At 43.4% G+C, this 16,312-nt stretch overlaps 1 protein-coding gene across 2 annotated transcripts in view; it reads right to left on the reverse strand.

The window, feature by feature from the left end:
- Positions 1-6,592: 6,592 nt before the first annotated feature.
- LOC115153262 (uncharacterized) overlaps positions 6,593-16,312 on the reverse strand; it is a 42,438-nt gene continuing 32,718 nt past the window's right edge. For both annotated transcript variants that reach the window (XM_029698515.1, XM_029698514.1), the window contains exon 7: positions 6,593-8,743. In XM_029698515.1, the coding sequence (XP_029554375.1) occupies positions 8,009-8,743 (735 nt within the window). In that variant the 3' untranslated portion in view covers positions 6,593-8,008. The remainder of the gene's footprint in view (positions 8,744-16,312) is intronic.

Here is a 16,312-nt window from a genome sequence, read left to right on the forward strand (position 1 = left end):
CCTCCACTCTTCTGGGAAGGCTTTCTACTAGATGTTGGAACATTGCTGCGGGGACTTGCTTCCATTCAGCCACAAGAGCATTAGTGAGCCCGAACCATGAAAAACTGCCCCAGACCATTATTCCTCCTCCACCAAACTTTACAGTTGGCACTATATATTCGGGCAGGTAGCCTTCTCCTGGCATCCGCCAAACCCATATTTGTCCGTTGGAGTGCCATATCGTGAAGCGTCACTCCAGAGTCCAATGGCGGCGAGCTTTACACCTCTCCAGCCGGCGCTTGGCATTGCACATGGTGATCTTAGGCTTGTGTGCGGCTGCTCAGTCATGGAAACCCATTTCATGAAGCTACCGACGAACAGTTATTGTGCTGACGTTGCTTCCAGAGGCAGTTTGGAACTCGGTAGTGAGTGTTGCAACCGAGGACAGACAATTTTTATGCGCAGCGTGCTTTAGCACTCGCCGGTCCCGTTCTGTGAGCTTCATGGCTGAGCTGTTGTTGCTCTTAAATGTTTCTACTTCACAATAACAGCACTTACAGTTGACCGGGGCAGCTCTAAATTTGACAAACTGACTTGTTGGAAAGGTGCATCCTATGACTGTGCCACGTTGAAAGTCACTGAGCTCTTCAGTAAGACCAATGTTTGACTATGGAGATTGCATGGCTATGTGCTCAATTTTATATACCTGTCAGCAACCATGTGGCTGAAATAGTCGAATCCACTCATTTGAAATGGTGTCCTCATACTTTCGTCTAAATAGTGTATTTTGCTTTATACAAGCACATAAATCTTTCATTTTAAGAATAAGCAGCCTCCAATGTAATTTTAAAGAATTTGTCAGTACATCCAAACAGACTCAAAACCGCAGACCACGTATAACCACGCCAGCCCAGGACCTCCACATCTGTCTTCTTCACCTGTGGGCTCCCCAGTGGGAGCCCAGTCATGGGAAATCCATAGATTAGGGGCCAATGAACTTATTTAAATTGACTGATTTCCTTATATGAACAATAACTCAGCAAAATCTTTGAAAATATTGCATGTTGCGTTTATAGTTTTGTTCAGTATATTTAAAACATGCACAACCTGGAGCTCAGTACAGACTGGACTCAGAGATAAACCTTTAGAATGATAGCTTGCACATTTTGTATGTAGACGTCTCTCTCTCTCTCTCGATCTACACTACCGTTCAAAAATGTTGTGTCACCTAGAAATGTCCTTGTTTTTGAAAGAAAAGCAATTTTTTTGTCCATTAAAATAACATCAAATTGATCAGAAATACATTGTAGACATTGTTAATGTTGTAAATGACTATTGTAGCTGGAAACAGCTGATTTTTATGTAATATCTACATAGGCGTACAGAGGCCCATTATCAGCAACTATCTCTCCTGTGCTCCAATGGCACGTTGTGTTAGCTAATCTAAGTTCATTATTTTAAAAGGCTAATTGATCAATAGAAAACCCTTTTGCAATTATGTTAGCACAGCTGAAATCTGTTGGTCTGATTAAAGAAGCAATACAATTTGCCTTCTTTAGACTTGTTGATTATCTGGAGCATCAGCATTTGTGGGTTCGATTACAGGCTCAAAATGGCCAGAAACAAAGAACTTTCTTCTGAAACTCGTCAGTCTATTTCTTGTTCTGAGAAATTAAGGCTATTCCATGTGAGAAATTGCCAAGAAACTGAAGATCTCGTACAACGCTGTGTACTACTCCCTTCACAGAACAGCGCAAACTGGCTCTAACCAGAATAGAAAGAGGAGTGGGAGGCCCCGGTGCACAACTGAGCAAGAGGACAAGTACAATAGAGTGTCTAGTTTGAGAAACAGACATCTCACAAGTCCTCAACTGGCAGCTTCACTAAATAGTACCCGCAAAACACAAGTCTCAACTTCAACAGTGAAGAAGTTACTCCGGGATGATGGCCTTAAATTTATTTCCTTACAAGTTTGGGGGTTTTGATTTTGATGTCTTATTTTTGTTTACAATTCTATACATTTTGCTTTCAATTGTTTGGTTTTTGATTTCAACATCCATTATTTCACCCGTCCCCGAAAATATAATGTGTACATTCTAAACTTTATTTTTCATGTTCACGATTTATTTTATTTTGAATACATATGGCGTGAAATTGACCCCATAGTATTACATCAATGAATGTCACTTGACATCCACATATCTGGCATGGCAGGTCTGAATCAGTTGATGACAAGGTCAGGATGAAAACGAGCAATAGACAACAATGGCCCACATTAACAGGGTGTGATGCTACCAGCTTTAAAGCATGAAAAAGTGCAATCCTGCAAAACAAGAACCTGACATCTTTCGCTGCTTGACCGGAGGTAAATGACTCAAACAGACTTGGCAGGTTTGGTAGAGCCTTTATTGTGGTCTCGCACAACCTTGCTGCGAGAGAATGTCAGTGCAGTACAAACAGGGAGAAAGAATAACATGACCAAAAATCTAGTAAAAAAATGAGTAGCCTATTTCCAGTTTAGTGCTCTTTCAGCCTCACCTACATCATTTAAAGTGCATCTCTGAATAGCTAAGCTTTTGACTTTTTCTTATGCATTTGCATAAAGTTTAGCAACAGTTGTTAGACATAGCGTTGATTCAATATCAGTATCGATATCGGTTAATATAGTTCCTAATTCAATAGAGTATGGGACAATGCAATACAGCAGGATGGAGCTGATAAGTGATTCGACATGAAATACAGGAACTAGAAATGTATTGTTTTTATGAATATTTAAGACACACAAATACCTCTCTCTAAGGTTGCAATTACACCATAGTAAGTAATTAATCAACAAATGAGCTAAAAGCTGTGTAAAATGTTGTTACAAATGAGGTAAGGGGTGTGTAAATAATAGTGGTATATGTGTAAGTAGTGGGGAAACACGAGGGAACTGCAGTCCTGTTGCATAAATAGTGCAGGTAGACTTACGGATATGAATTAACCCTCCATGTTGTTAGACATGTGATCAGTGTAAGCCCAAAACCTGGACAGACATCAAAACAGCAGAGGGGACAACCCTGTCCTAAATTGAACCTGCTCAATTGCATTAAATCAGTATTCTTTAGCAATAACTACAAAACAGTTAAGTATGCTATCTTAATGATGATAGGCAGGCAGCTATGTCCCTTCGGTGTCCCATTAACTAACACAATGTACAAAACAGGCAGTTAGTTTCTCTACTAAAGAGAATGTGCTAGAAATGGCAAATTCATTGAACTTGTTTTACTGCAGTTTAGGGCTCTTTGTTGTGGTTTAGCTAGCTCAGGGGTCTCCAACATTTTCTGACATTAGAGCTACTTTTAAAATGTTGCGAGCTACTCATTTATTTGTATTTCCTTTCTATCCTTTTCTGTTTCACTCTCAAAATTACAATTACTTATAGAGGACCCACAAAATCGGATGTTTAGAGTCCATGCCAATATATAAATCACATCAGAATAAAATTTTTGAGGTTTTGACAAAAAATAACAAATATAAATGTTTGAATGTGCACCTAGCAATAGAGGAATGTGTTTGGCTAGCGATGTTGCTGTAGGCCTACTGCACATCATGGCAGAGTTTGCAAAACAAATGCCTACCCAGTTGATACAAATAATCATGATACCATTGTGTCTGGTAGACTTACTTTTCAAGTAACATTTAATAGAGAAAGGTTTTGGGAAAAGCTTTTATGTCTACACTCAATACGGCTATCATTAGCATCGCTAACTGGCTAGAACAGGTGATAGACAAAAGCGTGCACCACACAGACAGGGGCAAGATTGATGGAAATGAATTGGCAAATATTGTGTTATGTTTTGCTTTCTATGCCAATTGTTGCTAACCAGCTGTGGAATAAAGACAATGTGGCTTTGATTGGATAGTACCCGGGACCTCGCAGTGTCTGATATTTTGTGAGATTTGTTTATGACAGTTTGTGATTACACAGTTTGTTTGGCGAGTTACTCCCAGGCGGGCTGCGAGATCGACCTGTTGGACACCCCTGAGCTAGCTAGACTCCTGCTTTAGAATTATTGATGAAAGCTACTGAATGGCTGATGGACAGAACAGCACTACCCTTCCTCCCTAGCATGATTTCTGTGGTCTGTCGGCATATATTATACATCTCTCACACACACCCACTGCCAGATTTGTGTATCTAGAGACACACACAGCGGGGTGAGACTTTTGGGCTATTCTCCGGACCGTACCACACATCTCTCTCTGTCTTTCTCTTTCTCTCTCTCTCTCTTATTGATTTATCTGTTTGGCATTACCAAGCAGTGTTGACTGACAGGTCCGTATGGCATGGGAAGACATCTCACCATGGCAAACACAAATATTCTCTCTCACACAAAACAGACACAAGCTAGGTTTCCATCCAACTGGCGACAGATTTTCATGTGAATATTCTAAAATCTGAATAAAAACAATATGCGCATTTTCCCACCAGAGATGTGATTCCATCAAATTGACTTGTTGTGGATAAAAGGTTGTGTGATGATGTAGTGCACATAAAAATACATTTTTGCAGTTAAATTCCCATGCACCGAAATGAAATGTTTCCATCGCACTTTCAACTCTACTGATGGTTTTCTTACAAAAAATGTTGTGTTATATAGCAAGTGAGCCCACTCTAGCCAACAACTCGCAGATACAGTGCGGTTATAGCCTACATGATGAGATTATTATGGACAAAAGAGAGATCATTTTTATTTGTCAAACGGCAGCCAAGCATCGATGATCATATCACCAGAAAAAGACCATCGATATTTATTGGAAAAGAGTATCAAGCTCATCAACTTGCTCAACACCACTTTCACCACCAGGTGAAGTAAACCATTACATATTTCATCTGTAGCCTAATAAACTGCATACCTTCCAGAAGAGTTGTAGTGGGAGGACCACACAACATGACATCGCGTGACTCGTTCAATATGATGTTCATTATATACAGTTGAAGTCGTAAGTTTACATACACTTAGGTTGGAGTCATTAAAACTAGTTTTTCAACCATTCCACAAATTTCTTGTTGACAAACTATAGCTTTGGCAAGTCGGTTAAGACATCTACTTTGTGCATGACACAAGTAATTTTTCCAACAATTGTTTACAGACAGATTATTTCACATATAATTCACTGTATCACAATTTCAGTTGGTCAGAAGTTTACATACACTAAGTTGACTGTACCTTTAAACAGCTTGGAAAATTACAGAAAATGATGCCATGGATTTAGAAGCTTCTGATAGGCTAATTGACATAATTTGAGTCAATCGGAGGTGTACCTGTGGATGTATTTCAAGGCCAAACTCAGTGCCTCTTTGCTTGACACAATGGGAAAGTCAAAAGAAATCAGCCAAGACCTCAGAAAAAAATTGTAGACCTCCACAAGTCTGGTTCATCCTTGGGAGCAATTTCCAAATGCCTGAAGGTACCAGGTTCATCTGTACAGACAATAGTACGCAAGTATAAACACCATGGGACTACGCAGCCAGCATACCACTCAGGAAGGAGACGCGTTCTGTCTCCTAGAGATGAACTTACTTTGGTGCAAAAAGTGCAAATCAATCCCAGAACAACAGCAAAGGACCTTGTGAAGATGCTGGAGGAAACAGGTACAAAAGTATCTATATCTACAGTAAAACGAGCCCTACATCGGCATAACTTGAATGGCCGCTCAGCAAGGAAGAAGCCACTGCTGAAAAACCACCATAAAAAGCCAGACTACGGTTTGCAACTGCACATGTGGACAAAGATCATACTTTTTGGAGAAATATCCTCTGGTCTGATGAAACAAAAATAGAACTGTTTGGCCATAATGACCATCATTATGTTTGGAGGAAAAAGGGGGAGGCTTGCAAGCCGAAGAACACCATCCTAACCGTGAAGCACGGGGGTGGCAGTATCATGTAGTGGGGGTGCTTTGCTGCAGGAGGGGCTGCTGCACGTCACAAAATAGATGGCATCATGAAGTAGGAAAATTATATGGATATATCGACGCAACATCTCAAGACATCAGTCAGGAAGTTAAATCTTGGTCGTAAATGGGTCTTCCGAATGGAAAATGACCCCAAGCATACTTCCAAAGTTGTGGAAAAATGGCTTAAGGACAACAAAGTCAAGGTATTAGAGTGGCCATCACAAAGCCCTGACCTCAATCCCATAGAAAATGTGTGGGCAGAACTGAACAAGTGTGTGTGAGCAAGGGGGCCGACAAATCTGACTCAGTTACACCGACTCTGTCAGGAGGAATGGGCCAAAATTCACCCAACCTATTGTGGGAAGCTTGTGGAAGACTACCCGGAACATTTGACCCAAGCTAAACAATTTAAAGGCAATGCTACCAAATACTAATTGAGTGTATGTAAACGTCTGATCCACTGGGAATGTGATGAAAGAAATAAAAGCTGAAATAACTCATTCTCTCTGCTATTTTTCTGACATTTCACATTCCTAAAATAAAAGTGGTGATCCTAACTGACGTAAGACAGGAAATTTTTTACTAGGATTAAATGTCAGGAATTGTGAAAAACTCAGTTTAAATGTATTTGGCTCAGGTATATGTAAACTTCCGACTTCAACTGTACATATTTTGGCATAAAAGTGTGTCAACAGACATTTCTCACATAATTAATTTTACCGACCCAAAATAATCCCATCTTGTCTAGCGTATTTAGTTTTGTTGACATTTGGAAAGTTTTTATCATTCCTGTCATGAAATGTTTTATCTGACATTTACTTTACTTGCATAAAAAGGCTGGATGGAAACCTGGTCTCACGCAAACACACACACACACACGATCGAACAGGACTACAAGATGAACTGTGTTTTATTCAGGGGAGTTGTGCGAGAGTTGTAATTGTGTTTATGCTTGAGCAAAGATTCCTTGTGTGACTGTATGTGCGTACTTTAAAAAAAAGTTATCTTAATCCTTTGTGGTCGAATTATGGGTGCTAAATCTTTAAATAATAGTATCTAAAGTAGCCTAAATGTAATGAAGTGATGTTCAATAATGTTGTCTTAATCAGTCCATTACCGAACCAAAACTATCTAGTAGATACTATATGGTAAACCTATGTTACTCAGGCTTCAGGAGTTCACTGTGAGTTTAGTGGTGCCTGTCACTTGGTCTGAAAGAGGTACATCAGGGAGTTTAGTGGTACCTGTCACTTGGTCTGAAAGAGGTACATCAGGGAGTTAGTGGTACGTGTCACTTGGTCTGAAAGAGGTACATCAGGGAGTTTAGTGGTGCCTTTCACTTGGTCTGAAAGAGGTACATCAGGGAGTTAGTGGTGCCTGTCACTTGGTCTGAAAGAGGTACATCAGGGAGTTTAGTGGAAGGACATACTCTAGAGGAAATACTTAAAACTTTCTAGTGAACGATTGTTCTTTCAACCCATTTCCTGTTTAAGCAGAAAACTCCACTCCTTATTTCTTTCCCCAATCTGCTTTTTTTCTTTCATTCTATTTTTTACACTCTGGGAGGAATTGAACATTTCTGAGGTCATGTAAGCCTGTAGTCAAACCATGTGCTGCTGTTTCAATGGAAGGACCCATGTGAGTTTGAGTAGAGTTGAGTGGAACATTCTTTAAAAAAACATGTACAGTACATGTGAGAGATTAGCAAAGAGAAACTATGAATGCTAGTCATTCTTTTTCTGCATAAGACAATGTGTAATAAAAGGCTGCTAAGCAAGTGACTGGACATTTTATAAAGGATAAAACAGTCCTTCAGTGTATCTCAGTCATAACCTGTGGGAGCCATTTTGAATAGATGTGCACTGTACCTTTACATTTTGTAAATTTTAAGACACGACTATGCTACATATTCTGTTCAGTTCAGCAGAAGTTCGAACAATAGTTAAGGGCAGTTCCTGAATGTCCATAAGGAGCTGTGGGCACACGCACATATGGACACACACATGGTGAGCAGGAACCAGGAGGAGGTGGAAGAGGAGGGATGTTATACAGTATATAACATGTCATGTTTGATTATGTGAACTCTTCAGTGGATCTTTGGCATGGGGATGCATGAGAGGCTGGGGGGAACCAGGACTCTGGCTCTGAGCAGTCCCAGGTCTGGCATTTCCAGACTAGGGCTAGGAGGGCTGGTTCTCCCGAGGTCCCTCCTGACCCCCAGAGCGCGGGGCTTAGCGAGCACCCCGTGGTCCAGAGACGGGCTCACAGCCTGGGGACCAGAGTTGAAGCAGGTCAGGCCCCTGGAGGGAGGCGGCAGCTGCTTGGTCCTGTGGTTGGCCAGCAGCGCTGAAGAGCCCGATCGAAGAAGAGAGCCATTAGTGCCCCCCTGAGGCAGAGCCGGGATGGACACACGCTTGTGGAGGCGTGGAGGCTGCAGAATTCGAGGGCAGCCAGGGCCCTGTGGCCCCAATGGAGAGGCTCGCTGCCCTCCCTCTGGCCTGGACAGAGCTCCTGGGGTTGGGCTGCTGGCTGCAGCAAGCCCCTGGGTGGGACTGGGGGTGGTTCCAGGCCCCTCTCTGACATGGATGTTGAGCTGGGTGCTAAGCAGCACACTCAATTCTTCTGGGTCAGGCACTGGTGGAGTGTCCACACCCATGGCCAGGCTTCCAGCGGGTGGTTCAGAGTCTGTGCAGTGGGATCCATCTCCCCTGGTCCTCCTCCCTCTCTGGGGGTCACTGTGGTCCTCGGTGTGGGCTGTTTTTACTAGTCTTTCTTGGGTGAGGTGCTTGTGGTGGCTGGGGCTGGAAGGCTGTATTTGTGGCTATGGATGAAAAACAAAAATAAACACATTACTATCAATTCACTGAGAATGTTGAGATATAAATATATTGTGTGCATCACATATGAACTTCTGTCAGATAGAATGGAATATACATTTTTGCTCTATTCATTCTATTTAGGCAGTTCCTGATACAGCCCTGCCTTTAGTTGAAGGCAGCTAATCCAATAGTTTCTGTTCTGGACACAACCCACCATTAGTTAAAGTCATTCAATACAATATTATTTTTAAGTATTCACTTTCTGAGATCTGTATTCAAATATTTTTTTAAGTTGTTGCTTTCTGAGATCTGTATTCAAATAGTTTTCAAAAGTATAAATTTTTTGGGATCTTAATTAAAATAGTCACCTCCAAAGTAATTATTTGTTCCCCCCATAAAATAGTTACTTTCCACAAAGCATATTTAAAAACTATAGTTATCGCAGGTCTGGCAGGAACACTAGGTAGACTCCAAAATCAACACACGGCATGCAGATGCACATCAACACTGGCATGCTTTCATTGTGCCATGTCATGCCATGCCAGCATGCAGGTGGGTAGAGGTTAGAGGGATCGGGAATTGTACTTCCGGAGCGAGCAGTCGCACTTCGCTTCGCTCCACAGGTAATATTACACTTCATTACATTACAACGGTTTGGTTTGTTTGATCTGAGCAATTTTTCTTAGCTATCAAAGATAATTGTGTAGTTTAGAGTGATTAGAGTAATTATCGAGGCTAGCTATTTTTTCGTCCTCCTAACGTAGTCAACACTGCTAGCTAGCTAGTCAACACTGCTAGCTAGCCAACCTCTACCGACTAGCAGCACTGTAGAAACTATTACATTACAACGGAACGACTTGATTAGTGTAGTGTTAGTGTTAGTTAGCTAGCTACATAGTTGTCTTTGCTGTCTTTGTATCTAAGATAATTGTGTAGTTTAGAGTAATTATCGAGGTTAGCTAGCCAGCCGCGACGTGACGCCTTGTCCAGACTCCAGACTTAGTCAACACACCTAGTCATCAAACCCACTGCTAGCTAGTGGGTTTGCTAGCTAGCCAACCTTTACCGACTAGCAGCGCTGTAGATACTAATACATTACAACGGAACGATTTGACTAGTGCAGTGTTGGCTAGTTAGCTACATAGTTGTCTTTGTCATAGCTTGATTGTGTAGTTTAGTAATTATCGAGGTTAGCTAGCCAGCTATTTCCGTCCCCCGCGACGCCATTGTTCCATACCTAGCCAACTATTACCGACGAGCAGCATTGTAGAAACTAAATACATTACAAAGGAACGTCTTGATTAGTGTTATGTTAGCTAGCTACAAAGTTGCTTTTGTATCATGACAATGTGTAGTACTGAAACTATCGAGGTTACCTAGCCAGCTACACGTTCAAACAAAGTCAACAACGCAGCCACTGTTAGCTAGCCTACTCCACCAGCCAGCAGTACTGTATCATTTTCGTCATTTTAGTCAATAAGATTTTCGCAACGTAAGCTTAACTTTCTGAACATTCGAGACATGTAGTCCACTTGTCATTCCAATCTCCTTTGCATTAGCGTAGCCTCTTCTGTAGCTTGTCAACTATGTGTCTGTCTATCCCTGTTCTCTCCCCTCTGCACAGGCCATACAAACGCTTCACACCGCGTGGCCGCTGCCACTCTAACCTGGTGGTCCCAGCGCGTACGACCCACGTGGAGTTCCAGGTCTCCGGCAACCTCTGGAACTGCCGGTCTGCGGCCAACAAGGCTGAGTTCATCTCAGCCTATGCTACCCTCCAGTCCCTAGACTTCTTGGCGCTGACAGAAACATGGATTACCACAGATAACACTGCTACTCCTACTGCTCTCTCCTCGTCTGCCCACGTGTTCTCGCATACCCCTAGAGCATCGAGCCAGCGTGGTGGTGGCACTGGAATCCTCATCTCTCCCAAGTGGACATTCTCTCTTTCTCCCCTGACCCATCTGTCTATCTCCTCATTTGAATTCCATGCTGTCACAGTTACCAGCCCTTTCAAGCTTAACATCCTTATCATTTATCACCCTCCAGGTTCCCTTGGAGAGTTCATCAATGAGCTTGACGCCTTGATAAGTTCCTTTCCTGAGGATGGCTCACCTCTCACAGTTCTGGGTGACTTTAACCTCCCCACGTCTACCTTTGACTCATTCCTCTCTGCCTCCTTCTTTCCACTCCTCTCCTCTTTTGACCTCACCCTCTCACCTTCCCCCCCTACTCACAAGGCAGGCAATACGCTTGACCTCATCTTTACTAGATGCTGTTCTTCCACTAATCTCATTGCAACTCCCCTCCAAGTCTCCGACCACTACCTTGTATCCTTTTCCCTCTCGCTCTCATCCAACACTTCTCACTCTGCCCCTACTCGGATGGTATTGCACCGTCCCAACCTTCGCTCTCTCTCTCCCGCTACTCTCTCCTCTTCCATCCTATCATCTCTTCCCTCTGCTCAAACCTTCTGCAACCTATCTCCTGATTCTGCCTCCTCAACCCTCCTCTCCTCCCTTTCTGCATCCTTTGATTTTCTCTGTCTCCTATCCTCCAGGCCGGCTCGGTCCTCCCCTCCTGCTCCGTGGCTCGACGACTCACTGCGAGCTCACAGAACAGGGCTCCGGGCAGCCGAGCGGAAATGGAGGAAAACTCGCCTCCCTGCGGACCTGGCATCCTTTCACTCCCTCCTCTCTACATTTTCCTCTTCTGTCTCTGCTGCTAAAGCCACTTTCTACCACTCTAAATTCCAAGCATCTGCCTCTAACCCTAGGAAGCTCTTTGCTACCTTCTCCTCCCTCCTGAATCCTCCTCCCCCTCCCCCCTTCCTCTCTCTCTGCGGATGACTTCGTCAACCATTTTGAAAAGAAGGTTGATGACATCCGATCCTCCGATCATCCGATCCGCTGGTCCTGCTCACACTGCCCTACCCTGTGCTTTGACCTCTTTCTCCCCTCTCTCTCCAGATGAAATCTCGCGTCTTGTGACGGCCGGCCGCCCAACAACCTGCCCACTTTACCCTATCCCCTCCTCTCTTCTCCAAACCATTTCCGGAGACCTTCTCCCCTACCTCACCTCACTCATCAACTCATCCTTGACCACTGGCTACGTCCCTTCCGTCTTCAAGAGAGCGAGAGTTGCACCCCTTCTGAAAAAACCTACACTCGATCCCTCCGATGTCAACAACTACAGACCAGTATCCCTTCTTTCTTTTCTCTCCAAAACTCTTGAACGTGCCGTCCTTGGCCAGCTCTCCTGCTATCTCTCTCAGAATGACCTTCTTGATCTTAATCAGTCAGGTTTCAAGACTGAGCATTCAACTGAGACTGCTCTTCTCTGTGTCACGGAGGCTCTCCGCACTGCTAAAGCTAACTCTCTCTCCTCTGCTCTCATCTTTCTAGACCTATCTGTCCCCCAGGGCTCTGTTCTAGGCCCTCTCCTATTCTCACTATACACCAAGTCACTTGGCTCTGTCATATCCTCACATGGTCTCTCCTATCATTGCTATGCAGACGACACACAATTAATCTTCTCCTTTCCCCCTTCTGATAACCAGGTGGCGAATCGCATCTCTGCATGTCTGGCAGACATATCAGTGTGGATGACGGATCACCACCTCAAGCTGAACCTCGGCAAGACGGAGCTGCTCTTCCTCCCGGGGAAGGACTGCCCATTCCATGATCTCGCCATCACGGTTGACAACTCCCTTGTGTCCTCCTCCCAGAGTGCTAAGAACCTTGGCGTGACCCTGGACAACACCCTGTCGTTCTCAACTAACATCAAGGCGGTGACCCGATCCTGTAGGTTCATGCTCTACAACATTCGCAGAGTATAACCCTGCCTCACACAGGAAGCGGCGCAGGTCCTAGTCCAGGCACTTGTCATCTCCCGTCTGGATTACTGCAACTCGCTGTTGGCTGGGCTCCCTGCCTGTGCCATTAAACCCCTACAACCCATCCAGAACGCCGCAGCCCGTCTGGTGTTCAACCTTCCCAAGTTCTCTCACGTCACCCCGCTCCTCCGCTCTCTCCACTGGCTTCCAGTTGAAGCTCGCATCCGCTACAAGTCCATGGTGCTTGCCTACGGAGCTGGGAGGGGAACGGCACCTCCGTACCTTCAGCCTCTGATCAGGCCCTACACCCAAACAAGGGCACTGCGTTCATCCACCTCTGGCCTGCTCGCCTCCCTACCTCTGAGGAAGCACAGTTCCTGCTCAGCCCAGTCAAAACTGTTCGCTGCTCTGGCACCCCAATGGTGGAACAAGCTCCCTCACGACGCCAGGACAGCGGAGTCAATCACCACCTTCCGGAGACACCTGAAACCCCACCTCTTTAAGGAATACCTGGGATAGGATAAAGTAATCCTTCTAACCCCCCCCCTAAAAGATTTAGATGCACTATTGTAAAGTGGTTGTTCCACTGGATATCATAAGGTGAATGCACCAATTTGTAAGTCGCTCTGGATAAGAGCGTCTGCTAAATGACTTAAATGTAAATGTAATCGGAAACGCTTACTGTACGACGCTTTGGCAGTGATTTAATGCACTAGATGCTCCACTCCTTGCCAAAGGCATTGTGGGAAAGGCAGAGGGAGAAAACATTGACAATGCATTCCAAGAGCAGGAGAGAGAGAGATGGTATGGAGTAATTTCAGTACCAACAAAAATTCATTTTAAATTTGTATTAGGATATTGAATTTGAAAGTAATATTTTGGTATTTGTAATGCACAATTGAATCATTGAATTCGTAAATGTAACTTGTCTTTCATGATTTGAAACTGAATGAATGTTGCATTCAGTTTAAAAATTATATTTAAATGTAATTTAATATTTAAATTCAATATTTATATATCCGTTTCAATATGGAAGATATCATATAAACAGCGAGTAGCAGCAGTGTAAAAACAAAGGAGTGGGGTGGTCAATGCAAATAGTCCGAGTGGCCATTAATTGTTCAGCAGTCTTATGGCTTGTGGGTAGAAGCTGTTAAGGAGCCTTTGGACCTAAACTTGGCACTCCAGTACCGCTTGCCATGCAGTAGCAGAGAGAACAGTCTATGACTTGGGTGACTGGAGTCTTTGATAATTTTTGCATTAATTGTCAAGTTTACAAACTATTGTGGCGCCCTCGGTGACGTGGCCGGGGAAAGCCACTGTTTAGAGTTTCAGTCAAGCCCCACAACCAGCATTGTAGGCTGCAGGGCTACGCCCAGACCTGAGGCCACTCTGCCTCGTTAGACTGCACATTTTAAGGGGCTGCTGTAGTACAGCACAAGGGGAGCCCTTGGTGGACGCCGGAGGCTGAGCCCTACAGGCATTTGTTTGAAGTCCTGGTCATTGGGTTCTCCGCAAGAAGTGACCAGACTACAAGTGAAGTTGGTAAGCTGGGTAGCAGCCCAGCTTGTTTTATTTAAAGTTAAGGCTAACTCTAGGTTCAGTTAAGTAAAGTGGGAGAGGGTTTTCAGTTAATGTTTGAGAACCAGCTTTGTGAACCTTTATTTTGAATAAATATGCCAGCCTACCCTGGTTTATGCTGTGCCCCTGTGTGTTGGAATTCTGTCTGTTCCTCCTCGATGCCTTCCTATCAGCCACGCCTAGCGAGTCATTATACTATCATTTCAGGTTTATCAACATTTCATATATTCAACTTTTCAGATGCATTCAGATTCAGTTTTCAAATTCAGGTCTTTAAATTCAGATTCAAAACCTGAGACAACATCCTGGTACTTTGCCAGCCAGGAATGGTAGAGAACAGATAGAATCAAACGTGTTCTGTGGAAAACAAGCTTCTGGTGGATTCTGAAGCCAATGTGGCATGTTGAATTTACATTTTTTGGGGGACGCTAGAATTTCAAAAATGTTGGCTATAAGCAATTATGAAAAAGAGCTAAGACTCTTCTCGAACTCAGGACCTCTGTCTCGCAAACACACATGACCACCCTCCTTGTCAATGTACTAACCGTTTGAGCTATCTAAAAATATCAAGCTAGCTGCGGAGTAAATTTATAGTACGCTCTTCAATTTATGAAATCAATGATTCAATTTGTACATTACGAATCCACATATATTAAATTAATATTCAATATCCTTATACAAATTCAAAATTATGCAATTCAAATAAAATTGGCACTGAAATCATTCTATAGATGGGATGAGAGAGAGATAGGAGATGAGACACAGTAGCAGAAAGTAGACTGACAGAGGAAGAGAGACACACACACACACACACACATTTACATATATGCACAGTACAGACATGCACGCACGCATCTAGGACACACGCATGCATGCACGCATGCACAGACACTGTTAAAACAGGGTTAACAGAGTTTGGTAGAGTTGGGTAGCTGAAAAGGAGCACTTGCATCAATGAGTGATGACATGAAGTGGTCAGTACCTTGACCACTTCATCATACTGACTCAGTCTCCCAATCAGGCACAGAAAAGGACAGACACACTTACATCACACCTGAATTCAAGGGTTAAATGGTTAATTGCAAACAAGCTCAATCGCCAGGGCATTTGGCTATCCAGTGCATCTACTGTATTCATGTGATCCTAACTCCTACCCACACTTCTCCTTTCTAATATTGAATATCGTACAAGCAAGAAACCCCAACTGAGTTGTTTACGCCTAGCGTTGACAACAGGAGTTCCACAACAACATTACTGCATTGAGAAACATGAGTCACTTCACTTCTCTCTTGACTCTGCCCTTTACTTTTTTCTCTCTCCTGAATTCCACAATGTTTTAATGACATGCCTGCATGCATATTACATTAGAACATATCTCTCTTTCTCTCTCTCTCTCTGTTCTAAGACTCTAGTTGAATTAGGACCTTGAAGCGTCAATGATGCCAAACCCGACAAATGCAACCGTTTGATTGACAGCGGGGTTGCCACATTATTATTGTCAAATCTAATTAAACACAGCCAATAGACTGCAGTGGTTGTGGAAATGCGCCCCCATTCCCTACTGTTATGCTTTGGATGATGCCCAACCAGCGCCCCATAGAGAAACATCAAAATAATGTAGTTTCTCTCTTTATTTATCATTCTTTTTTTCTCCTCTTCTCTGTCACCCTCAGTTCATCAGCAGAAAACATAGTAGTGGGGTTTGGTAGGACAGAATGGCAACATTTGCACTGTGTAACGCCCTGGCCATAGAGAGGGTTTTTTGTTCTCTATTTTTGGTTAGGCCAGGGTGTGACATGGGTGGGCGTTCTATGTTCTGTTTTTCTATGTTTGGGATTGCTTTGTTTCGGCCGGGTATGGCTCCCAATCAGGAACAGCTGTACATCGTTGTTGCTGATTGGGAGTCATATTTAGGCAGCCTGTTTTTCCTTTGGGTTTTGTGGGTGAATGATTCCTGTTAAGTCTGTGTACCTGATGGGACTGTTTCGTCATTTGTTTGTTTATTTTGTTCACAGTGTCTTTCTTTAAATAAGAAAGATGAACCCAACTCACGCTGCGCCTTGGTCTACCTTTGACGACGGACATTACACACTGTGATTGCTAGTCTGCTTCATTTTAAATGAAAATGTCTCAAGAACTTGCTAAAAGTAAATGA

This window comes from Salmo trutta, chromosome 18 (genome assembly GCF_901001165.1).
Source record: "Salmo trutta chromosome 18, fSalTru1.1, whole genome shotgun sequence".
Classification (NCBI taxonomy): Eukaryota; Metazoa; Chordata; class Actinopteri; order Salmoniformes; family Salmonidae; genus Salmo; species Salmo trutta.